Genomic DNA, 26,639 nt, shown 5'->3' with positions numbered 1-26,639 from the left:
AATTTCATTAAGTATTTAAATAAATGGTGCCAAAAAACATGACGTTTCAAGCAGATATTTATTACATATTATTTTTCTTCTCTTACATGCAAATAGAATAAATCTGCCTTTGTTTTTCATAAAAATAATCTGAATACAAAAGTAAATATCAAATGGTGTTTTACCTCTCCTCTGTCCATTAGAAGTGGTCACTTTAACTTAGGCAGAGCAGATCTATCTGATTTCCACACATGACTCTCCTACATATGAAATCACAGTGAGAGTCTAGTCAGTTGCACAGGGAAGCAAAAACTACCATAGGAGGAAATAAATAGAATCTACTGGGGAATAATGTTAACATGTCATTTAGTCTACCTGCTCATGATCCTGTCACTAAATTGTCATTGAATGTGTTACAACAGTGGACATCTGGTCACCTTTAGTTGTCCTTTTCCAATAAGTTAAACATTAAATGTGTGTTACAGAAATTTTATTTTGTGTAGTTTAGTGAATCATTTTTGTTGGATGTGTAATTTTGAGGTTTTTGTTTACATTATGTCCTTAGGGGTTTTCTTTGTTTTAACAGCATGCAGCTTGACAGAAATACACTACCCAAAAAGGGACTAAGGTATATATTTCTCTCAGCACAATTGCTGCCTTTCATTGTTGTTATGTAAACTTTGTGTGCTGTCTCTCTCCCTCTTCTTTCTTTGTTTGCAATGACGTATCTGCCATTGAGGATGGCATCACTTTTCATCCTGATGTTTTCTCTGGCCTGAAGATTTGGTGGGATAAGCCTCAGGTTAGAGATACCTGTAGGGCTCAAGACTCATTAAATCCAATGTAAATACCATTATTTGGGGGGGAGCAACATTTGGTAGATTTCAGAACCCAACTTCTGTAAATTAAAAAAAAATTGACGTCCCTAACTTTAGCATCATGGAGGCATATGCTTGCAAAACCTCAACCCATATAGTCTACAGATGTGGCCAGTTAATGTTGAAAGGTTGAAGGATGCTCTAATTTGAATCAAAGAAAATATATTTTCATCATCAGAGGACAAATATTGTAATTAAGGTATGAGTTTTTACAGAATCCTTTTGGTAGAAACTCAGGAATTTTAATTTCTGTTTTTCAGGAGTGCTGGTCAATTTAGATATGAATTACTCCAGTATTACGTAATAATATCAAAATAATCATTCAGTTCATCATAAAAACTAAAATGAAAATTTAATCCATGGCCATCCTTTACTGTACACTCTTATCTGAGGAGAGGATATAAAATGAACTATGAATAGAGGTATAACACATATGAACACAATGAGTTGAATGTTCTTTGATGCTAAGAACTTACTCTGGTGAAAATGAGCACTGGCCAAATAGGTCTTTCCCTGTTATCTTTTTTTTTCCCTCTTCAGTCCCTGAGTAATAGCAAACAGCTTGTAATTAATTATTCCATTTCAATATTTTGCTTCAGAAATCTATTTTCCACTAAAGTGAGCCCATTTTTTTTTCTTTTTAAAAAAAATCTGGACATGATGTCAAGTGGCATTTTAATGAAATAAACGTTTATTTTCTTTTTTTTCTTTTTTTTTTTTTCCAAACAATTTCTGTCAGTTTGTGTTCCATTTCCTGTGCTTTTCTGTATCCATCACTTCAGTTCTCTTGGCTTCTGGCCTTCCACTGTCTGCCATATTTAGTCCATGCTTTCACCCTCTTCACATCCTTCCAAGCACTGTGCTTTTGAGTCCTTCTCAATTAACTTGGCTGTCTGCTCATTGCTTATGATTTTCAACTACATATCTCACAGAAGCATAATTTTCCTTTCAAAATCCTTTATTTTTCTTTTCCTGTGAGATCAAACAGATGGTGTCAGATCATCTGGAAGAACTAAGCAATTATAATTAGATTCAATCTGTTGGAGAATGTTGTTCAATCTGAATAGTAAGCTCCTCTCAATTGTTTTCTTGTCCTGGTATTGCCTTGCCCTTGTAGATGTGCTTACGTGTCTTAGCTGTGCTGTTTTGCAGATATACCCCATCGTCTCGGCAGGCCAACCAAGAAGAGGGCAAAGAGTGGCTGCGTTCCCATTCCACTGGAGGGCTGCAGGATGCTGGCAGCCAGTCACCTCTGCTCTCCCCTTCTGCCATGTCATCTTCTGCGACAGGAAAATACCACTTTTCCAACTTGGGTAAAATAGCCTAAACCCAATTTCCTCGTGTTGTTTTCACCACTTACCCTCACAGGAGTCCTCGAATCTCTTAAAAATTCTTCACTTAAAGACAAGACAAAGATACCTCAACAGTACCTTTTATTTGTTTGATGGCTTACTATTCACAAAATACTTCCCAAATGTTATGCAGGTTATTGCTCATGACAACAATGTGACATAGGTACTACTGTTGTTACTTTACAGTCTAGGTCCAGAGGCACAGAGAGGTCATTTCACGCAAAAGAGGAAAAAAAAAAAAAGTCTCTCCACTCATCAGGGGCACAAGCAGTAAGTGATCCTAGAACACCACCTGACTTCAAGCCTGTGGAGTTTTCTCAGAGTCCTCTTAAAAACCAATAAAACAGCTCCTTATTTTTTGTTTAAAAATGTTTTTTTAAAGTCCTTAGCAGAATTTCTCATACTTTTGTAGAGAAGCATAAAATATAAAGAAAAAGAAAAAAAAAACCCATAACTCCATGACTCTAAGATCGCTTCTTTAAAAGTGATCAAAATTAATACCATTTTAAAGCTAAAACTGTCCTTTAAATAAACAGAATTGCATGGGAACATTTTTGGATAAGTGCAATGAAAAAAAATGATAATTTAACCATTGGGCTACTTTGTGTGCTTAGCTTCATTTGTATGACATATAGCATCATTTGTGTAAATGTCACAGAAAACATTGGGAAGCATGATAAAATAAAGAAAAAAGTCTAAACGTACCAACTATAATTTGATAGAGCCAATGCTTTTAAAAACAGATTTATGTTCTATAAATTTACATATAAAGTAGCCTCATTTTTTTTTCTTTTTGCTTCAAAACTTTTTTTTTCTAATAACGGACCCACCGGTTGTCCAAATTCTTCAGTAGTTTGCACTTTTCAACATTTTCAGTCCTGTGAGGACAACAAAGGCTATTTCTTTTCTCTTGTAACTCTTCCTGCTACACAGAATAAGCCTCTGGCGATGAGAAACCATTATTTCAGTCATGGTTCCATATGATCTAATGAATTCCTATTAGACACAAAGTTTTTGTTGCTACACATATACACCTACACAGTGATGAGACTTCTTTGCCTCATAATGGCAAAGAATGGTATAGCTTTTACTTACTTTGAATTGTAATTATAAAACATGGCAAGAAGCTTAAAATTTTAACTTCAAAAATGGATTGAAAAGGTTTTTTATGGAGTCCTAGAAATATGAAATAAACTCTAATTTTATGCAACATTTGCAACAAACCCAAACCACCTGGAATGCTGTTTGCTAGGTATCTTATGTCTCCTACCATTCTTTTTAATACCTGATGTTAATTTGAGTAATTGAATCCTTACCCCACTATTTTTTCATTTATATTATTCTGATGAAATCCATCTGTTCCATTATTATTTGGAAAAAAAAAAAAAACCCTCACCACTTACTATGTCTGACCTCGACAAAGTCATTTAGCCTCAATTTTCTCAACTGTGAAATGGACCCATAAGACCTAGGTTATATTATGAGGGACTGATTTAATGTATACCAAAACTGAGGAGAGTATAAGACTTGATAGACTCTGTTACCTCATCATTTTTATTAGAAAACATGCCTTACATTATCAGAGACAATAGCTGTAGATTTCAAATTGATCTTACTGCCTCTACTCTCATATTCAATATTTTCACTCATTGATACTTATGATGGAAGACCTTCCCATACATGACAACACATTAGGCAAAACAGTGGATACTATTAAAATAATCATAAATAGGATTATTTTATCATTAAACTTATAAAAATACACCAAATGGAATTTTTTAACTTGAATATGGGTTCCATTGTCTTGCATTTTGCTTTGGTCATCATTTGTTTTCAATTTGAACATTATCTCTTCTGAATGATCAGCAACTGATTACTACTAACAGTCAGCATTTGCAATGTGTTTCTTTATCATTCCTACCTATTAAAATATATTAATAGATAAAATTTTTAGAAATATTGCCATAAAAAGTCACATATAACAAACAGAAATTTAAGAGAACTGCAGTTACATCATTATATGTAGACTACCATAAGCTATTGCCAAAGTAAACTGGTTTGTGTGCAATTCCCAGCATGTATGTTACCTATAATAGAAACTGTTCCACTCAAGAGAACAAATCGGAATAACTTAGTAAGCAAAATACATCTTTGGATGAAACTTTATTTACTCTTGATCATTGTCCTTGCAAGGCATCTCATAACCTGGTGAGACTCATTGTCATCTTGCTGTGAGTGACGATTACTCAGCTTTATTTCTCACCTTGCTGCACGTTTAGCATGTAGAAGCATTACTATCAGCCTCTCACCTATGTTTTTGTGGACCCTTTTGCGTATAGAGGATTGTTTATAAACAACTTTGTGTGGGAAGTTTCTATTTCCCTCTCCATATTCACCTTTCAAGCTATTTAGAATTAACCCATTCTTCTATACTCATGAGAGCATAGAATCTTGGAGATGGGAGACATCTACCTATGGTTCAATTATTCATCTTTTAGTTAAATTCTTATGACAGCTCTAGCTTCTTGTCTAAACCCACCCGTAACAGAAACTACCTAAATGTAGATATATTAGACTTTTGAAGTTCTTCCTTTAAAAGATCAAATAAAATTTTCTTGAATCTCTACCTAGTTCTTAGAGTCCCAGATTCCACAAAATAAGTTAAAATTAGCGTTCATATGAATATTCTTATTTTAAAATAATATCAGAAACCCAGTAACTAATATGTCAAGATATAGTAGCAAAGTCGAGGGACTCTGAGGTATTTAAAAACCCACTCCATATTTCTATTAGTTCCTATCTCCTCAAATCACCACTAATTAACATTTAATTTAATTTAAAAAGTGGCTTTGCTCTGAAATATGAGGCAAAGTCAGTGGGTCCCTTTTCTCTAATATATTGTCACATCTACATCTCTCTTATTTAGAAATTTGAATGTGTCTCCTGGATTTGAATGGGTCCTAGAGGTCATTTATTCTGCCGTTTTTCAAATTTATAATTTGTGAAGAAATTGAAGGGTAGAGATTGGAATATTTGCCTGAAACAATTGGAAAGCAAGGCCACCATTAGAAGGCTTGTGCTAGTTTGTGTCCCATTATAGAAATTCTCTTTTTCCATCATATTTTTGTCTTCTATTTTATAATTTTTCTTGGTGTATTCACATATTATTTTTTCTACTTTTCAGTCAGATGCCCAGCCCCCCTCCTCTACCCCCTGTGGCCATTCTTGCATTCAGGGCCATGCCATGTTGATCTTTCTATGCAACCACAGCACCAAAAAATCAGACCCGTCATAGATACTAACTGAACATTCTTAAATAGCATAGGGGTATAGTTCCAAGGGATACACTATCAAAAGTGTTTGTAAAGGCAAATTATATGCTTTAAAATTCACTCTAATCCTCATTCCTATTTCTTGAATGAGTTAAGTCCTATGTTTTGAAATTATAGAAGGACAATTTACTTGGTTAGCTCTGCAGCCATTTTGGTAAGAATTATGCAAAGCCAAATAGTGAATAAGATGTCTTTCTAACCTCTAGATATGTATTGACATAATACATTTATTTATAAATGTGTTGAATATTTCATTCATTTAGCAAAGAGACAGTTCATACTGTGAACATAGAATAGGATGATTTACTCCAATCCAGGTACTTTAAACATAAATATTCAAGTCTAGAATGTTCTTCGGTGTTATCTATTCGCAGTCAGTCAGCAATCAGATTGAATTAGTCACTGCTGGCTAAAAAAATCTCTCTGTCTCTGTCTCTCTCTGTCTCTCTGTCTCTCTCTCCCTCTCCTCCCTCCTTCTCTCCCTCCCTCGCTCCCACCCCCTCACTCCTTCTCCTCTCTCTCCTTGGTCCCCCTTCTTTCTTTCCTTCTTTCCTACAGATTGTACACTTTGCAAATCCATAGTTTCTTTCACTTTTTATTATATGTAATATGCACTCACAATATAATTCTAAGTCTTGTATTTCTTTCCCTTTTTGTCCTTTTTTCAATCCAGTCCACAACTGCTCTATCAGAGGATTGTTCTGTGTATTAATTCATCAATATCTATTAAATATTCAGCATAGTGCCTAGAAAATAGAATGCATTCCCTTTTGTCTACCTCATTGTATATAGGCCTCCTATTTTACATTGTTTTGAAAGCCAGTCATTATATATTAAGAAATGTAGTGCCTGTGTCAAAAAAAAAAAAAAGAAACCTGGAGATTTTGAAATGATATCAGATGAATTTTAAGCCAATGACATAAATTCTTTAAGGCTTTGAAAGCACCCAGCAGCTTTTGTGATTGCTTAAGAGGTTCCTGCCTGCTTCCTCGGATACTTACAACAGCTTGCTTGTCTTAAATATGAGCATTTATGATATATTTCTTAATTTTCTGCTTTGCTTTTACTCCACATTTAAGTTAGTATCGTTTCAAAAGAAGTCGTACATTCAGTCAATCACACATCTTTCTTTAAATTCATGACCATCATTTGGCCTAAAAAATTGAGTGTTACTAGAACTCTGGCAATTGGCACTAAGTACATAAATTTGTATTTCAAATTATGAACATAAGGTACTGCTTGGGAAACATAACAGGTTTGTACTTTTGACAGTCTTACTATGGCACTGTGGTCTTAGACACAGCAGAAAAAGTGATTGATTCACCTTATGATGAGCTATAAATACCATGTATATTACATTTCATTAAAAAATTATTCTCTTCTCTTATAACCTAACTCTGATAGCAGTGATGGTGCTGACCATGAACTGACATAAATTCAGAACTCAAAATGACTAAAAGTCTTTGGTTGGGAACTTCAAAAGGATCTTCTTGGGAAATTTAGATTCCTTGTGTTTCCTTTTCATTTTTGTTTTTCCCAGATGTATTCTTCTCTAAAAGAAACCTGATGACTCTATGAAGGCAGTCTTTTCTTCTTAATTGCCAGCCGGAAATACTTGTTACTGTATTTCTAGCATAAACAGGAGAGGTTGCTTGGTGGCTTTGTTTAATGTTGCTTTAGAAATTGACATATTGCTTGCCATGAAAGTGTTAGGAGAAAAGAGGGACTCCACTGAAACTGTTATCGACCATTTCAGAGGCAGACTCTCAGCCTACCTTAAATAGAGACACCTGTTAAAATCACATTTCCGTAGAATTGGGGTCACATTCTCACTCTCCATCAACCTACTATTTTCATCATCCAAGCCTCAGAATAACGAGGCTGTGTGTGCTTTGTTTTTCAGTGAGCCCGACCAATCTGTCTCAATTTAACCTTCCTGGGCCCAGCATGATGCGCTCAAATAGCATCCCAGCCCAAGACTCTTCGTTCGATCTCTACGATGACTCCCAGCTTTGTGGGAGTGCCACATCTCTGGAAGAAAGGCCACGTGCCATCAGTCATTCAGGCTCCTTCCGAGACAGCATGGAAGAAGGTAGGCGAAGGGGGAAATAAAGACGAAGTTAACTTTATTTAACTCAGAGATGAAAACTGTCACATCAGACACATCACAAGGATTTCTGAAGAGTAGATAAATGAGTAAGTATAACTCTCATTTAGGGAGCCCTGAAGCTTGAAGAAGTTTGAGTCTGCATTACCTTCGGTTTCTTTTCTTTTCTTTTTTTTTTTTTAGTGTTTATTTATTTTTGAGACAGAGAGAGAGCAAGAGCGGTGGAAGTGCAGAGAGAGAGGGAAACACAGAATCGGAAGCAGGCTCCAGGTTCCGAGCTGTCAGCACAGAGCCCGACCAGGGCTGGAACTCCCGAACCCTGAGATCATGACCTGAGCTGAAGTTGGAGGCTCAACCGACTGAGCTACTCGGGCACCCCAATTACCTTCTGTTTCTCTATGCATTTGCAAATATGCCAGAAATTGTTTTGATTATTACTTGGTTCTAGAATAGTTCAGAATAAATTCAGTGTTTTCATAAAGAAAGCTTCATAATTTTAGAGCCTGTTTGTCCTGGTGTGTCAAATATCAGAGCAGATGTTTTGTTTGACATCTCAGTTAAAGAACCATAAAGATACATAAACCAGAAAAATTATCTTATGAAACTACCACACGTTGACAACTTGTATTCTCAGAAACTCCCTCTGGTGTTAATTTCTGTTATCATATCATATTAGAATTCATATTATGTCTACTTTTGCTTCATAAGTTTCATTTCTTTATCCAATGCAATAAGGTTCTATGTGAATATTTTATAAAAATTCTATTTGAAAAAGGCTTCATTGATATTTAAACGTATATAATTTTCTACACTATATAATCTCAAGTGTGAAATTTGATAATATTTGAGAGACTTCCTCTTTGATTTAATGAATGAGTTTTTAAAGTATCCATAAAGGAAAATTGTGGCACACAAATTATAAAGCATATCAGCTATGGATAAAATACAGGTAAACATAAAAGTTTGAACAGATCACAATAAAATCAGACATAAAATCAGACAACTATCCTAGTCCTTAATAATAACATAGAAAAGAAGGACTCCAGATCTTAAAACATACCAGGTTTTAAGCCTCTGGCCATCCATTTATTTGTGGTATGAACTTGTGCAGGATTTTTAACTTTATCAGTCCTAATTCCTGCAGATGTAATTTTACAGGTTTGTCGTGAAAACAAAATTAGGGAACAGTTTCGTTCCTTTCTCTTTCATCTTCTTGCTTTCTTAGAGTCTTTTCTGATTAAAAGTTTAGATGGTTATGGGGGCACCTGGGTGCTTAGTCAGTTAAGCATCTGACTTTGGCTTAGGTCATGATCTCATGGTTCATGGGTTTGAGCCCATATGGAGCTTGCTTGCTTCAGATTCTGTGTCTCCCTCTCTCTGTCCCTCTCTCACTCGTGTTCTCTCTCAAAAATAAATAAACATTTTTTTTAAGTTTAGATGGCTGTGAAAATTGATTTAATGTTTTCAGGCCACCACTGTATGCTTAATTTGCTGGCACTAATTTCGTTGACCAGCATTGCCACTACCTTCTGTGATATTAAGCAAACCACTGAGTTCATTGTGACAGAGAGTGGATTATATCCAGAGAGTCTGCTGATTGTGGCAGAATAGATAGACAGAATTGACCTAATTGGCAATATAAAGTCATAGCTTTTTTGAGATGATTCTATCACTCTCTTCACAGACAGGCATCTTACAATACTGTGAAAATAATTTGCCAAGCATACTGATGGCTCTCTAGAGTGCTCATTTACAGATAGAATACTGTTCATATGCTGAGAAAGTCTGGCCTTCTGTGTATGAAGATTAAATAATCTAAATGGCTGAACAGCACCCTGAGTGGGCAAGATGGCTTCTTGATGCCCATCCATTGAACACTGAACGATTATTATTCTTACAATATGGTCTGCAATCAAGGGATTATTGAACTAGTGAGATGGGAAGGGCTTTATTGATGCCCTCCCTGCTCAATGCTCACAGTGAAGATCAGGAACGTGCCACGAACTAGGAGTCCATAGACCTATAAATAGTAAGTAGCAGGAACAGACCAAAAAATGGGATCTCCCAATTCATTGCACCATTCATTCTCCCAATTCATTACACCATGTTGAAAATCTTAGTCCATTCTGGTGTTATTAGAGGTTGAAAGAATGTGGGATTTTGTTTGGTTGTTTTGTGTTCTTTAGATGACTAACATTTTGCACATCTCACACAGTGGTAGGAGGTGCTCCAGCTGGAGATCTGGGGGTTGTCCTTCTTTCCTCTTTGACCCGCATTTATAGTCAGTCAGTTTTAAAGAGGTTCTTCCTGATGTCCCTCAAATTCATCCCTTTCTTTTGAGCCACACTGCCACAATCCTGCACGGCTTTGCCAGCCTTTCCAGACCAGGTTGTGAGCACCAACCTTGTGTCCTTGCTGTACCCCTTGTATTGCTCTCAGTAGTATTTATGTTACTCTTTTATAATTATCTTCTCAGTTGAATATCTTTCTACTTCTTTTCAAGCTCCTAGGATTGTGTCATAATTTTTATAGTCCCAGGATCCAGAAAGGACCTGTCACATTGGGTGGGACCAACTACTATTTAATGGATGAGTATGCAGAAATAACTTTATATTATCCCACAATGAAAAGAGGAAGGGCTTTTCTATAACTATAATTAAGCACAATTTTATCTACCTTTTGGGCTTAACACATTAGTTGCCGAGAAATACAAAGCAGTCTACCACTTGCCTAAGATGTTATTTTGGTATACCTAGATAAAAGCCAGTACTCAATTTCCATTCTTAATTTCATTGAGACACCACCTTGAAATAAGTAATTTTCCATTACTAAAACTACAAAAGAAACAATAATTCTCCATTTAAATGAGTATTATCAACTCATCACAGATAATGTTGAAATAGCAAGTTAAATAAAATGCTTATGTCCCTGAAAGTATATGGAGAAAAAACATTGAAAATGGACCTTTGTTGTATATAAATGAAATTAAATAAAGAAAGAAAATGTATAAAATAAAGAGATTTTTTTTAAGTTCATAAGTTTATGGCAACTTTAGGTTTCCATGATTTTCTGGTAATTTATTATGTGGAGGTTTACCGTAACTTTGAATCTGTCAACAGCATGCCTACAGGGCTTGTATTGGCCAAATCCTCTCCATAACATGATGAGGGAGATATTTTAGGAGAACAGGTATGGGACCTTCCCATGTCTCAACATTTTGACCTCCAAGAAATGGCAGGAGAATTGTTCTCAGATCTTTGTATCTAGCTGTATTATTTTATTTCCCTAATTGCCTAGTCTCCACTTTCTAGCAAAGGCCGGGTGTTTCTGAGCACGCTTCATTATTTTACCTCTTGTTCGTTTTTGCTTTTTCCAGTTCACGGCTCTTCATTATCCCTGGTCTCCAGCACTTCTTCTCTTTACTCAACAGTAAGTATCCGTTGTTAACAAGGAGCTTCTGCCTCGGCCAAGCACACAGTGATTAAATAGGTTGACATTTACACAGAAGTTGCACAGTGAAATGAGGCCATACGCTCAGCTACCATAACCAATAGCTGGCGGGTGCTTTCCCGGACCTTCTGTGGCCCAGTTTTATGCGCTTTCGCTGGACTTTTGTGTACTTATTAAAATCAATGAGTGCATGAAAAGCTGAGTTTCGTAAAACCTCTTGGGGTATAACTGGGAATCGCTGAAACCATGTACTCTCCCATAAATTGATAATATTGAATGGTTTTCCTTGTTTGGTTCTCTGAGCCATGACTGGTAATTCTTCAATGGTATTTTCTCCATTTTCTTATTTTAATTTTTCAAGTTCCTCTGTGCCAAAGTGTAAAGGCGTAAAAGGCCTAGAGACTCTTAAAAATACATACCTTCTGAAATAGAATGATTTTTAAAACTATTTCTGCAAAGAGAAAAATGCCGATGTTTCAACTTATTTTCCTGATGTGTGCAGTTATAATCTGTTTTTGCCAAGATGAGCTTCCTGTCCACTTAATATAATTTCATTTTTTTTTTGCAAAAAAAAAAAAAAAGAAGAAAATCTATAGGATGTTATATTTAATAGGAGGGTTCCTTCATGCCTAAGTAAAAGTGAGGTGTATTTCATTTACTGAATCTCACTGAGACTTCAGCAGTGCAAATAGTTCTTAGCCAGAGCTGAGGTTCATAAAAAGTTCAGTCTTGGCCATCACTGAGCAATGAAGCCTGATGGGCAACGCTAATTGTTTCACTCATTTCATTAGGCTTAAATGTTAGGGCCCTCATTTTATAAGCTCATCTCACATATTTATTGCTTTGGATAGTTACACAAGATCAGAAATATTACTGGGAAAAGCAATATTTTTCTCATCATGTCTCCTTTTCATGATTAAATTTGCCAATTACACTCTGTAAATGAAGAAATCACTATTATTGTTTAAATGTAATCCTTTAGGCAAGTGGATAAGAAGTAGAAAGGTGAAATGGTTTGGCAAAAACACATGAAAGAACTGTGTTAACACTTAACCCTCCTCATTGGCCCGGGGCCACTGTGTGCTCAGGAGATGACCTCTGACCTAAAGCATTGCGGCCGAAATCCCTACATAGCATCAAACGATGCAGCATGATCGTAATATTTTAAATATATGCAAAACCACCATTTGAATAAAACTGCCTTCATTCAGCCTGAGAAAGATTCCAGAAGAAAAGGAGCTTGGTTTCAGGGAAAACAGATGGCTGATTAGTATGTACCAGAGTCCGGTAGAACTTTATATGACAATAAGAAGGTTTTCTAGCTGCACTGTCCAGTACAGTGACCTCTGGCCACATGTGGCTATTGACTGTTTAAAGTGTGGGGTAACAGAGAAACTGAATTTTTAAGTTTAATTAATTTAAATTATTTAAATAGGCACGTATGTCTAGTAGCTTCTATATTGGGTATTGCAAGTTCATAAGGAACAAGGGGCTTCATTTTAATAATTGTAGATAAGTAGGAGTAGATGTTGTACGATAAGGACAATCAGAAAGCATACATGAGGAGTATGTAGTAAGAGTGCAATATATGATAGGAACAGAGACGAAAGTGACTACATACATATACCTATATGCCAAAACTTAGAAATGAAATATACCTTTGTGTTAAGTGTGAAAAGGATGTATCAGGTCTTCAAGCCACAGAGACTGTACGTGGTTGTCCTGAAAATGATGGAAATTATATTCTTGAGCTCACAAATAACCTATAGTTAAACAATTCAAATAAATGCATATTTGGAGGACTAATAAAAAGAAAAACCAAAAATCAAAGATGATGAGGAGTCATTCTGACTTCAGTCCCCCATTATCATTCACTTAGATTCCACTGACGATGAGAAAATATCTGTGAAAGTATTTTTTAAACCATGAGGTAAAAAGTCAGTTTGTCATTATTTTTCATGCCTTCTTAAGGACTCTAGATCAAGATTCAGTTGATTTGCATTCTTGCCTAACTCTATCAGCAATTACTGTGTGACATCAGAAAAGTTGCTAAGTTTCTTTGGACTATACCTGTAAAATCAAATTGGAAAACAACAGCCAGATCTATCCCATCTGTCTCAAGGGTTTTGTGTAATTATTAGGGAAGACCAGAAAAGTTGTATACCAAAAATAACAAAAATTATAAATTTTTGATGCACAGTGATTCTAGGAGCACCATTTATATCATAGTTGATGTGAATTGCATCTTTTGAATTTATGCAGTGTAGTAACATAGCTGTGCATGGTTATTTCCTTCATCAAATAATTCAAGTGTCTAGGAGGAGAAAAAGTTCTTTTTTTAAGTAGTATATTAGACACTATCTGCTCTTACTAGACAAAACACTGCTCTCGTCAACCATGAGTATAAACCATGTTTACTCTAACATTATCCATATAACATTAACACTTATACAACTTACAGGATTATATATTTTTCTGGGTGTATTGCACTTCAAGATATTAAAACAAACTAATAACAATGGCCTGTTGCAAAGAACATTTGCCTATAAAATCACCAATCTAACAAGTCTCATTGGAAGGATTCTTTACCTATAGATCTTTTAACGCTTCTACAACTTACAGTTTGGTAAATTTTTCAAAAGTATTGTGTTGCAAAGTTGAGGATTATCACCTGATAGAATATTCCTGAGCAGAAAGGGAATTTGCATATTGATCAGAAATCATAGGCCTGATCTAGGGGCACCTGGGTGGCTCGGTTAAGCATCTGACTGACTTCAGCTCAGGTCATGATCTCACGGTCTGTGAGTTCAAGCCCCACATCAGGCTCGGTGCTGGCAGCTCAGAGCCTGGAGCCTGCTTCGGCTTCTGTCTCCATCTGTCTCTGCCCCTCCCCTTCTCATGTTCTGTCTCTCTCTCTCTGTCTCTCTCTTTCTCTCTCTCTCTCTCTCTCAAAAATAAATAAACATTAAAAAAAATCATAGGCCTAATCTGATCTGCCAAGTTCTTACCTTTGGCAAACTTAGAGTTTGTGTGCTTCTTTTAAAATCCAAGCCAACACTGTGAAATCCAGAGGTTTTATCTAAAAATTCAAATTTCTAAGTTCTTTTTAATGTAACCTGAATATCTAGTAACACTGAGATGAATTCCTCCAGGTTTACAGTCACTTGGCATCATCCCTTTAGATGCTGGAGTATATTCTCAGGCCGGTTCCCGCCTCCACAACCTTTTTTCTTCCTGACACTGAAGCTGAGTTCGGGTTCTTAGTTATTATTGTGCTGTTTAATTTCTCGAAGGAAAGACATACTCCTGATTATCTGTATCTTTATGAAAAGTGGGGAAAATAAAAGCCTAGGGAGGCTGTATGATTTTTTTTTTTAATTCCCAGAGCCTTTTATATTCTTTATATTCCTGGTCCTTTTAAGCACTGAAATTGTTGATCGTTGCAATAAATAGCTTTTTTTTCTGACTGGACTTGTATATTAAAAACTTGATTGAATCTTTTTTGTACCTGGAATCTAATTTATATTGATTTAATAAGAGCAGAGGCCATGTTTGGTTTGTTGTGGATCCCTTTAGTGTATTTCCTAACACACAACTAATACTAAAGTAATTTTTTTTAGTAAATTTGAATGGGTGAATGAAAGGCTAATTAATGATTTATGGAGTAAAGAATCATCTGATATAATTTTATTTAGGCAAAATGTTTTATACTGTCTACCATTCTCCAGACATTGAACTTGGTTCAAAACCATCATTTAAAAATGGCAAGTAATCATATTTCTTCATGATGTTATTAATTCTGTGCCTGAATTGCTGAAAGAAGTATAATATTAATATTCTGCCTCAGTGCTTCCACTTTATGGTAACACCTACCTAGTACTAATAGCCATGAGGTATGAAAGAAGGCAAAGATTAAAGGAAAAGATAGTTGTGAAAATATAGCAATGAGAAAAATCATTATATACAACCCATATGGAATGAATATGTAATGGTTATACTTATGAGTATTATAAATAACTTATTCAAGGTTTTTTTAATGAGAAATATGAATATCTTTCTTGACTTTTTTGTTAAATAGGATGCATTGCATTTTTTAAGATACAAATTATTTATTATCAGTTTTATATAATGCTAGCAGGCCTTGAAGCAGGATTTGGGCAAAATATAGTGGCAACAAACATGCCAAGTTCTAGGGAAAACAAATCGTCATAGCTAATTGTGCCATATATCTTAAGGCAAATAACTTCCAGCTTTCTTTAAGGTGAAATTTCCATCTTAAAATTAGTTCCCTACTTCCGATTCAAACGCCAACTGTTGAGGAAACCTTAAAACTATTAGAATTAAAAAATAAAATCTTCACTTAAAAATTAAAATTGAGATGTAAAGTATTCAAGCTTTATGTTAGCATTTATTTTTAAAACACAGTTTTCTTATAAAGGCTATTAGGATTTTACTATGTAACCACTCTGTTATTCCAACACAACATTACTAACGATACATTATTTTTAAGAGTAGAGAAAATACAGGAAAGGGAAAACTCAAAAATGCTTATGCATAAAAAAATACCTTGATGTTTATGTTGTTACTTTGTTTTATTGTATATTTTCTAAAAAAAAAAAAAAAAAAAAGTGGTTCAGGTACTTTTGTATCAATCAACCAGGAAATGTCCCCAAAAGAAAGATAGGAAATGAGAGTTTTTAAAAATTTTTTTAGCTTCGAAATTGATCAGTGCAATGAGCAGATTTGTACTGTTCAGCGGTATTATTCATTCTCCACCGTTTTCCAGAATAAGGGAGCTTCCCAAATGTAATGGTGCACATAACTCATTTTCTGGCATTTTGCAGCCCAGCACAAAGAAGAAAAACAGAGCTGGGAATTTTCTGCAACTGAGTCCAAAACAGCCTTCAATTTCCTAAAGCAGTCCTTATTTGCATAATGTGTATGACCAAAGATGTTTGTCAGCCACTTTCATCACCATCTTGACGCGGAGAATTTTAATGTTTTGCTGACTTGCAGCTCAGTAAACTTAATAATCATTAGCGACAAGACAGAAACTAATAAAGTGATTTTACCCAGTTATCAGTTGAGGTCAATATTTTCCCTCCAGCCTTATTTGGCATTTTTATGATCTGTAAATCACAGAATAAAATTCTGACTCCCAAGTCGTGGCTGATGATGTCTATAATATCATGGAGTGTATTTTCTAATATATATGAAAAAGTCCAATATTTCATTTTTTCCTACACCCATCTTTTTTAGAGTGAAATGTTATGATTACTTTTGTTTTTGTTGCTTATGGTCTGAATCTTAGAATAACATTGTCTTTTAATTCTAACTTTGCTTTTAAGGCATATTATATATCCATGAATCAAATAACCTACATTTTCAAAAAATTTTATCATTTGTATATAAGGAAGTACTCATTTGCAATCTTAACGGTTCCTGTTATAATAATAGAATATTAGTCTAATATTTATAACATGTAAGTATAGTATAAATATAACAATAATTTATAATACTATGAAATTTTAACATGTATTTTACTATAATAATAATTTATAAATAGTCTTAGGTTGGATCATAATAATATTTTTAATACAGTACAATTATACATTTATACTTGTGGAGAAAAATGACATTAGTGACTTATAGTTAATTTTTTTTCCTTTTGTCTTTTACAGGCTGAAGAAAAAGCTCATTCAGAGGTAAAATTTGTAGCATTTTCATATTCCACTTTGTTTACATCTGTGATGAAATGAAGGTACCACTAGAGGGCTGTGTGATACAGTAGCATAGCTCTCCAGCACTGCCAACAGAAGTGATCCTCTAGTTGATAAATGGTCTCGGATATTTACTCTTAAGGAAAATGAAAGGAAGTTTTTAAAAGCAAGCTTACCTCTTACATTCTAGAATGGAGTTTTAGATCAACAACCAAAAATTTGCCTGTAGTAGTAAGCACTCATTAGATCTGATGAATGAATGAATGAATGAATGAATGTGTGGTCTTTCCAATTCATTGTAGTCTCTTTTCCCCAAGCCTGTGAGACTAACTGCATAGGATTAACGAAACCGTTAAACCTTAGGCATCAGACCTCCATAACAGAGCTACCAGCATCACAGTCCATCTGTTTCATGCCGGGACTTTGCCGCTCTAATCACCGCTTCATGTCTAGTGTGGTATATTGTTCTAATCACACACATTTCACAAATGCACTTTGTCTCAATCATGTACCAATCAGATTGCAACCTGGAGAGAGTATCCTTTTTATTTCACTTTGTAAAAGAATTTTCCTATCCAAGGAGAGCGGGAGGACTTTAATTAGGACTTTATTCAAGGTGTGGTAATGATATTTGATTGGTTTACACTGAGGCAGTCAGACCACAGAGAAAATCAATGTCTTGGCAATAGCCTTTGCAAAGGATCTCTGCCCTTATTAGCCCTTAAAGGAAAATTTATGCTATGCTTAAAAATACTGAAATAGTATTGATTATAGCATTTGATCTTTATCATTGCTAGACCAAAAAGTTAGTATGTTTTTTTTAAAAAAAAACCTAAAGTATTTTATTTACATTGCATGGACCTGACAGTGCTAATTTGGTCGTAATATGGCTGCTGAGATAAACAAATGCTGCCTGTTTGCCTGATTAGTCCTTACCCATCTCCCCTTTTTGTCATCTCTGCCTCCTAATGGATCACGGTTTTTAAAAAATAATTTCCGTTCCTTTAAGGTTTCCTGGGTTAATTTGTAAAGGATCATGTAATAGAGGCTATTATCTTGAGAAAGGCTCCTTAAGTTTGTATTGGTTTAGGATAAAGTATATGGTCTGTTTTCTGGGACTGTCTGGTCATCATCATTTGAATGCAAGTCAGTGCAATGCTATTTGGGGCTGGTGTATCTATTAAAAAAAAAAAAAACAGGAGTGAAATGGGATCACATTTGCTGAAATTATATAAATGTTCACCGTCTCTGCTTCCAGCTTAAAATTCACAAGGTCTTTAGAGTCTCTCGACATTGACTACCATTTCTTTTCTGCCAAAAAGTGGGGGAGAAGACGCTGAACTGTGTCAAGAATGCTCTTTCAAACTGAGACAGTATTCCAAAAGTCCAACCACAAGAATAGAAGATTTCTTTTTAGAGAAAGGAGAAGAATTAGAGTAGAATGTTTAGCATCTAAATAACTAAAATCCCTGGAGACCAGAAGTAGACCAGTAGACTTAGTCTCAGATGACTGTAGATGTTTTACCCTTACTAATCGCTGTTTACATTTCTTAGCAACATGAGACACAGAGTTTTAACTGCAGAAAGTGCTTACATTGACAATTTAAATGTGATATGAACTACTCTCTTCCTCCGGTTCAGTTATGGTACAGTGTGAACTTAGCTAAAGAGGTAGACGTTTTAGCATATTTATTTTATTGGTTTATCTCATTATTTGAACAGCATTACTGATTTTTTCCCCTCTTAAGCTATGGTTAATCTATAAAACATTTTTAGTCTGAGCTAATAGTAGCTCAATGAATAAAAGGCATTATAATAAAGATTTGGGAAGGCATCTCTCAGAATGTTAGCCATTAAAACTCCAGCTAATAAAATTATTTTCAAATATGGAATCATTACACATTGGATCGGAGCCAACTTTCAGTGGCTAAGGGATAGTCTAATGCTGCGAAGTTGCCAAACTAGAAAATTTTTAAAAGCACATACTAAAAAACAAAACAAAACAAAACAAAACAAAAAGTATTTTTTTTTTCTTTGCTAAAACTCCATGCTAGCCTCCATGCTAAAACTTTCAGTACATTCCTTTAATTTGCAAATTTGAGGGGCGGCTGGATGGCGCAGTCTGTTGGGCATCCGACTTCTGCTCAGGTCATGATCTCGTGGTCCGTGAGTTCAAGCCCCGTGTCAGGCTCTGTGCTGACAGCTCAGGGCCTGGAGCCTGCTTTGGATTCTGTGTCTCCCTCTCTCTGACCCTCCCCCCCATTCATGCTCTGTCTCTCTCTGTCTCAAAAATAAATAAATGTTAAAAAAATTTTAATTTGCAAATTTGAGTCCTGACCTTGAAGGTAATATTGAACATAGTCACTTACTTCTCTTATACATGGTATTTGACTGTTACTGTATAGCTAGTGTTCACATTTCTTTGGTTTTTCAGGAATTGGTGCTGATACAGTAATTAAGGGGCTGCATGAGCGGAATATAGTATTTGCTTTCTTGGATTGGATTCTTAGTTTTAAGTAAAAATCCACTAGCATATTGAATTGATTTTTTTTTAATTACATTCAGCAAATCCATAAACTGCGGCGAGAGCTGGTTGCATCGCAAGAAAAAGTTGCTACCCTCACATCTCAACTTTCAGCAAATGTAAGTCACTCTTGATTTTTTTGATATATTAGAATAGATTTTTATATAGTAAATGGAATAATTTTAGTAACAGCCTCACAAACTTTAAGTGTCCAAAAATAAAACAGACTTCAGTCACTCATACAAACGTAAATTTCCCTGCATGCCAAATAATAAAATGTAAACCCAAATTGACGTGGTTAAAGGGCTTTTGTTTCTTCTTAGGTTGGAAACATTAGTAAGAGTTACAAGGGCTATTTCTTTTCTTATGTCTTATTTTTATTACTCTCCGTAGATATTTTTCAAACCACAATACAGTTGGTGGTTGACAGCGATTAACTTTGGAAGATAAAAAATTCTATGTGCCCTGCATTCTTCAGCACAATTTATTGGGCAATTAGTTAAGCACCCAATTAATTATAAAAAAAATTAACTTAGGTCTACATTTGGGTATCCAAGCTATATTGGAAATGAGAGAGAGTTCCCTAAAAAACCTGGGCAGTCTTCTCATAGCAGTTTGACCAGCTGAGAATGGCAAAAATGATGCCAATGAGACCATCAATAATATTAACATTTATTGAATATCTTTCAATGTGCCAGGAATATTCAGAATAGATGCAGAATAAGAAAGGAGAGCCTGTGACATTGTGCCTGGTCCTAAGGAACATTAGTGTTAGAAACACCAGTGAGGGGTAAGGAAGCTCCCACTGTTTTGCCATACGCCCTGCCACCTGCACTCAACATTAATCTGCTCAGTTGAAGCGTGTAGCTCTGGGCCCTTCCTCTGCCTCACCACTCTGCTCTCCATTGAGGTTTTCTATCTCCTAGACAAAGCATGACAGGGCAAGAGAGAGCAGGTGTAGGCCCATGGGGTATGAGCTGATTAAGAGAGATTTTAAGGATAAAAATTATTGTGCAATATAACTTCCACAGTATAGAAGTAAGTCTTTTTAACCCACCATGTATTCATTTCAGCACTGGATTTGAATTGATTTTATCTTTTCAACGTGGGAAGAATCAAATTAATTTGGGGTGGGCTGTATTCATTTTTATCGATGTTGTTAGGGGGTTGTTAAAAATAATGGCAGGTTTTAGAGAATTTTTAGGCAGTACTGAAAGAGGACAGAATTATTTAACCTATATTTTATGTTTAAGAATAATTCTTAAAGAAATAGTTCAGAAGCAACTATAAATTTTATACTATAGGCTAGATGAATAACACTGTAAAACACTCAGTCTAGGTTCCTGACTCAGCACCCAGAGAACATATTACAATGTAAATGCCAGAAACACATGAATTGTGTTTATCTGCAATGAGGAAGGCTCAATGATAGACCCTATGGATTGGAGAGTCAAGATATTTACAGATGTCGTTAATGATTACTCAGGATTTTATTTTATTTCATAAATGTCTCTTGCATGGGTTTATATATTCAGATGTTAGGATGATAAATGTCTGCTATACATTATGGAATTTGGGCTTTACACGGTATTTTTAAAACTATTTCCATTTAAAACGCATTATATTAATATTCTGTTAAAAAGGAAAACTCAAACTAGAAAAATGGATGCAATAAAAAGTGTATATTTGTTTTTCCCTCAGAAAACTCCCTTCCTAAACATGGTTGTTGGTTTCTTTTTTGGGGGGAGGGTATAGTTGACATACAATGTTACATTAGTTTCAGGTGATTTCCCAAGTTTATACATTATATATATACTATATACTATATCACTATATACATAGTGATTTGTACATATCACTATATACATAGTGATTTCCCAAGTTTATACATTATTCTGTGTTCATCACAAGTGCCATTACATCTGTCCCATTATATCACTATTACAATATCACTGACTATATGACTGTATTCCTTATGCTCTGCTTTTTATGATTGTGACTTACTCCTTCCATAGCTGGAGGCCTGTATCTCCCTCTCCCCTTCAACTATTTGCCCAGCACCCCCACACCCCATTCCCCTCTGACAACCATCCATTTGTTCTCTGTAGTTACAGTTCTGATTGTGCCTTCTGTTTGTTCATTTCTTTTAAGATTTCATGTATGAGTGGAGTCATATGGTTTTTGTCTTTCTCAGTCTGACTTATTTCACCTAGCATACCACCCTCTAGGTCTATCCATGTTGTCTCAAATTGCAAAATTTCATTCTTTTGTATGGCTGTGTAACATTCGGTTGTTGGTTTCTTATGTATCCTTTCAACTTTGATCTTTTTATTCCCATGAATACATAGATGCAACACACACCTGCAAAGGCTTGTACACACGCACACACAGACACACACACACGTGAGCAACCAAATTTTAACATAAGGGAACAGTCCTGAAATTCGACTCTGTGCCATTGTTTGGAAAGGGAGCAAAAATTTTTTAAAGTTGTCAGCCATTGGCTACCTACCACTTCTCCTTTAATCATGCATACCACACTGTTTTCACTGATGTGTTTTCATGACTTTGGCTCACATATTCTCAGCTGAGCATTGATATGACCACCAGAGGGTGAAAATTGTTTTGGTTTTTTTTTGTGGTTAAAAAAAACCTTACTCTTTTTATGCACAAAGCACAGATATACATGGAAGCACAGATATACATGGAGTGCCTAAAAAAGTATCCAGCATATCTCTGGTGCTAAAATGTCATGGAGGAAGGGTGCTATTAGAAGAAAAAGCATCTATTATATCTCCTCAAGGAATAATAATGAAAAAAAAAGAATGAATACAGAATTAGAGGAAGTAGTGTCAAATAGATAATTTTGTTTAAAAAGTGCTAGTCTTAGAGAAAATGCCCAAATGTATCCAGCATCCTCTGGCTACATCTATGTTATCATTAGCAAAACTTTTTGTACATGAAAAGGAGCCTAAAATTATATCCTATTTTTCATGCTCCTTTTTTTTTTTTACTTCATAATGCATTTTATAAATCTTCTGAAATCACCTGAAGGTCATGACCTTAGGGTTCCTGGGCTTGAGTCCTGCATCAGGCTCTGTGCTGACAGCTCAGTGCCTGGATCCTACTTCTGATTCTGTGTCTCCCTCTCTGTCCCTCTCCTGCTCAAGCACTTTCTCTCTCTCTCTCTCTCTCTCTCTCTCTCTCTCTCTCTCTCTCTCTCAAAAATAAATAAAAATTAAAAAAAAAAAAGGAAAGGAAAGAAAGTATGTGGTCGGACCTTAGCTAAATCAATACCCCACACATGCACAGGAAGAAAACAGAAGCCCCACAAGCAAGCAGCTGCAAATGTATAGTCACATCATACAGTCAGGTGCCCCCTGGCCTTTCACTCACACCTTTCTGCAGCCAAGACATGTGGGAAGCATTTCTTTGTGTTCTAATATATTTTGTTGTACAAATCTCAGCTCTTAGATCATCTAGAAGTAGGTGCTGAGGCTAGTTATTGTTACCATTTTTCAAAGGTACCATTGAATGAACATGTCACAAAAAAAAAAGGTACTTATTTTTTTCCTTTCAGCACATTGGTATTTTAGCCCCAAATCTCAAATGTATTATTTTGTTTAGGATTGTGTCCTGTTTTTTTTTTTTTTTTGCTTTATTTAATATTTTTATATAACCTGTCAGTTACTCTTGCTTTTCTGCATCTCCTTTAACAGAAAACAGTTTTGCATATACTAACAATGACAAAAACTGAAGGGACAATTTTATAATGTGTAGAAGAAATGTGAAACCTTAATTATGATAGTTTCATTTATTTTCAGTTCATCTATTGATTTCCAAAGTAAAGTCATAGATAGATAGATAGATAGATAGATAGATAGATAGACAGATAGATATCTCCACCAAAACCTATGTATATTTTTTGTTTGGTGGACCATTACTAAATTCTGGGGGAACAAATATAATGCAGGCATTTTTCATAATATTTCACCTTACTGTTTAGCAGTATGATAATTCTCTTTACATGTCTATTCAGATTGTATTCTAGGATTCAAAAACTGAAGTCAGTATGTATTAGAAATACCATCCGTAACTATTCTTCAGTCTTGCTTATTTTATTACCTTGACAGACTTCACCTAACACACATTGGGATGTAGTCATTATCATATTGACACAATTTTACTCTGGCTTTCAAATTATGCAGCTGGTAATGGAGAAGTAAGACCCAAGTAAATCATGATCAGTAGTCCCTCTAAAAATCCACAATTTTTAAAAAGTCATAATTTTGTTAAGGTTTTCAGACGAGATATATTGTCCTATAGTTTAATCAGTTTTACTTTCCATTTTAGTTTCTTTTATTTTAGTTTCTTTTATTTGTATCTTGTACTCTCTTTCCATTAATCCAATTGGTGAGAAGTTTATCCTTTTATTACCTTCAAAGTAACAAAGTTAGTAAGCCAAGACAAATAAACTTAAAAGCAGTATTTCAGTAACATACCTGTAATATATTTTTCATGGAGAACTATGTGACTCAAAATGTTCTTTGGTAACCAGTTATACATTTCTTATGAATAATTAATGAGTAGCAATGTTCCAAAGATTGAAAACTGACATTCTCATAGTGAACATTTTGTATTAATTAATAGCTACAAATTATAGGCAGTATATTTATAGCTACAAAATACAGACAATATATTTATTCGGCATACTCACATTCCTACATTCTTTGTCATTTTAACTCCCATCCAACTGATAAAATATGCATAGAAGGTAAAGTATAAATTTTCTTCTAGTTTTTACATCCAATAATTAGGCATTACAATTGTTTGAGAGAATTAAAACTGCAATATTGAGTACATTCTTACATTTCTTTTAGTACATGTTAACAGTGGTTTTCGGCCAGAATTTTCACTATTTTAAAAGAAAATGAGCAATTTTATTTTAGGATTTAGAAACCTATTGTATGCTCACAGCATGATTATTGATTATAATCTAAACTAGAATCAGCACAAAATGGTCAATCATAGACAAATACATTATAAATCACATAGAGCAATGCATTACAGCAAAATCTAACTCCTGCTGCTTACCACTGGATGAATCTCAGAAACTCAATGTTAAGCAAAAGAAAAGTCACAAAATAATTGTGCCATATGATTCCACTCTGAAAGTTTTAAAAATAGACAAAGCTAAAACATAGTGTTTAGGAATGCAAGCTCAGTGGTGCAACTATAGAGAGAAGCAAGACAATAATTACCACCAATGTTGCAATAATGGTGGTTATCTTTGGGGCAGGGAGAGGCGACAGTAATAGGGGAGAGGTAAGAGAGAACTTCTAACATCTTCAAATGTCCAATTTCTGGACTTGGCTGGTGACTGATGAACCAGTGAGCTCTGCATTTTCACTTTGTTCAATTTTAATATGGCAGGAATTTTTTTTACATTAAAAAAGTTTACGCGTGAGAGAAAATGCAACATAACCTTATGTTAATTTCTGAAATATTAAGTCTGATGTAATGATATTCCTTGCCATTGAAAACATTTTAAACTACAGCCGCATTTTCACTTTGTTCACTTTTAATATGGCAGGAATTATTTTCACAATAAAAAAGTTTACGCGTGAGAGAAAATACAACATAACCTTATGTTAATTTCTGAAATATTAAGTCTGATGTAATGCTATTCCTTGCCATTGGAAACATTTTAAACTACAAGATACAATTCCTTTTTTATTTTTTAATTTTTAAAAAATTATTTAAACTCATTTTTGAGAGAGAGAGAGAGAGAACGAGTGGGGGAGGAGCAGAGAGAGAGGGAGATAGAATCCAAAGCAAGCTCCAGGCTCTGAGCTGTCAGCACAGAGCCCGGTACAGGGCCAGTACTCATGGACCACAAGGTCATGATGCTTAACCGACTGAGCCACCCAGGCACCCCTACTATTCCTTTTTTTAAAAGACTGTTATTTTTCCAATTAAATCTGCTAATGAACCCTGGAGTATAACTCTCAAGGGTGTGTGTGTGTGTGTGTGTGTGTGTGTGAGAGAGAGAGAGAGAGAGAGAGAGAGAGAGAATTTGGGGGGGAGGGAGAAAGAGAGAAGAGGGAGTGGAAAAAGAATAAAGAGTTGTTCTGGTAGACTGAAGATTAATAGAAGTATTCTCCACCAGGGGCGCCTGGGTGGCGCAGTCGGTTGAGCGTCCGACTTCAGCCAGGTCGCGATCTCGCTGTCCGTGAGTTCGAGCCCCGCGTCGGGCTCTAGGCTGGTGGCTCGGAGCCTGGAGCCTGTTTCCGATTCTGTGTCTCCCTCTCTCTCTGCCCCTCCCCCGTTCATGCTCTGTCTCTCTCTGTCCCAAAAATAAATAAAAACGTTGAGAAAAAAAAATAAAAAAATAAAAAAGAAGTATTCTCCACCAATTATCCTTCTCTATATAGCAATGTCAGGAAAAGAAAGGGAGCCCAGCCCAGCATAAGCTCAGAGCTAAGAACAAAGACAACTTTGTGTCGTGATGCTAATGGAAGGGACTTGTACATTCTAGCTGTTGGCAACAATGAAATAAACCTCTAGCTCTTACCAATAATAGAATAAACCTCTAGCTGTTATTAATGATGAAATAAACCTCTAGCTGTTACCAATAATGGAATGTTTCTAGTGCCCTAATTCCTTGGACTCCTGTGATTCATCTGATAATAGTTACCTCAGCGTTTCAGCTCTGCTGGAGTTACAAGGTGATGTATTTTAAGAAGTCCTTTACTCCCTTCCCTCAAAGAATTAATCTTTTGCCGAAGATTACCAAATTTCTTCCCACACATAGTTCATTGTAGGTGTAGGCTGTGAAATAGTCCATCATTGCACCTTTGTAAGGGCACAATAAGATTGGATGAGTGTGAGATAACACCCCTATAGTTCTCCTCAAGCTACCGTGAAAGCTTGAAGGACCTCTTCTTCGTGCTTAATATTCTGTGGGTGAAGCTGTTGGATAATGGCATGTCGATAGAATTGGGCCTATTTTAGAGCCGTAAGATTGTCAAATACCTCTTAATCATAAGAGTTATGGTTTTATACAGCAATATGTATAATTCCGGGAGATTTAAAATAAAACCCGAAAGCCATGAAAACTTAAATAAAATATGACTGAGTGTTATTTCTAGCCGGCCAACCTGCACTTCCTTAGTTGAAGGGAATAAAGTAGAAATAAAAGCCATTTTATTAAAAAGAGTTTGGAGAATGAAGACAACTCTTTTCGACTGAATTCTTTGTAAGCACAAAAAAAGGAAAGATAATGTTAAAGCTGTCA

The 26,639-nt window shown here is 35.3% G+C and overlaps 1 protein-coding gene across 7 annotated transcripts in view; it reads left to right on the top strand.

The window, feature by feature from the left end:
- NAV3 (neuron navigator 3) overlaps positions 1-26,639 on the top strand; it is a 600,880-nt gene that overhangs the window by 517,887 nt on the left and 56,354 nt on the right. For 5 of the 7 annotated variants that reach the window (XM_040491360.1, XM_040491363.1, XM_040491361.1 and 2 more), the window contains 6 exons: positions 566-607; positions 2,010-2,170; positions 7,445-7,633; positions 11,025-11,077; positions 16,780-16,803; positions 19,384-19,461. In XM_040491360.1, coding sequence (XP_040347294.1) covers positions 566-607; positions 2,010-2,170; positions 7,445-7,633; positions 11,025-11,077; positions 16,780-16,803; positions 19,384-19,461 — 547 coding nt within the window. The remainder of the gene's footprint in view (positions 1-565; positions 608-2,009; positions 2,171-7,444; positions 7,634-11,024; positions 11,078-16,779; positions 16,804-19,383; positions 19,462-26,639) is intronic. The other 2 variants (XM_040491362.1, XM_040491359.1) reach the window with 1 other exon arrangement.

The sequence above is a fragment of the Herpailurus yagouaroundi genome, unplaced genomic scaffold, assembly GCF_014898765.1.
Source record: "Herpailurus yagouaroundi ecotype Mexico unplaced genomic scaffold, PumYag 182, whole genome shotgun sequence".
Classification (NCBI taxonomy): Eukaryota; Metazoa; Chordata; class Mammalia; order Carnivora; family Felidae; genus Herpailurus; species Herpailurus yagouaroundi.
This window is presented reverse-complemented; position numbering and strand designations above follow the sequence as displayed.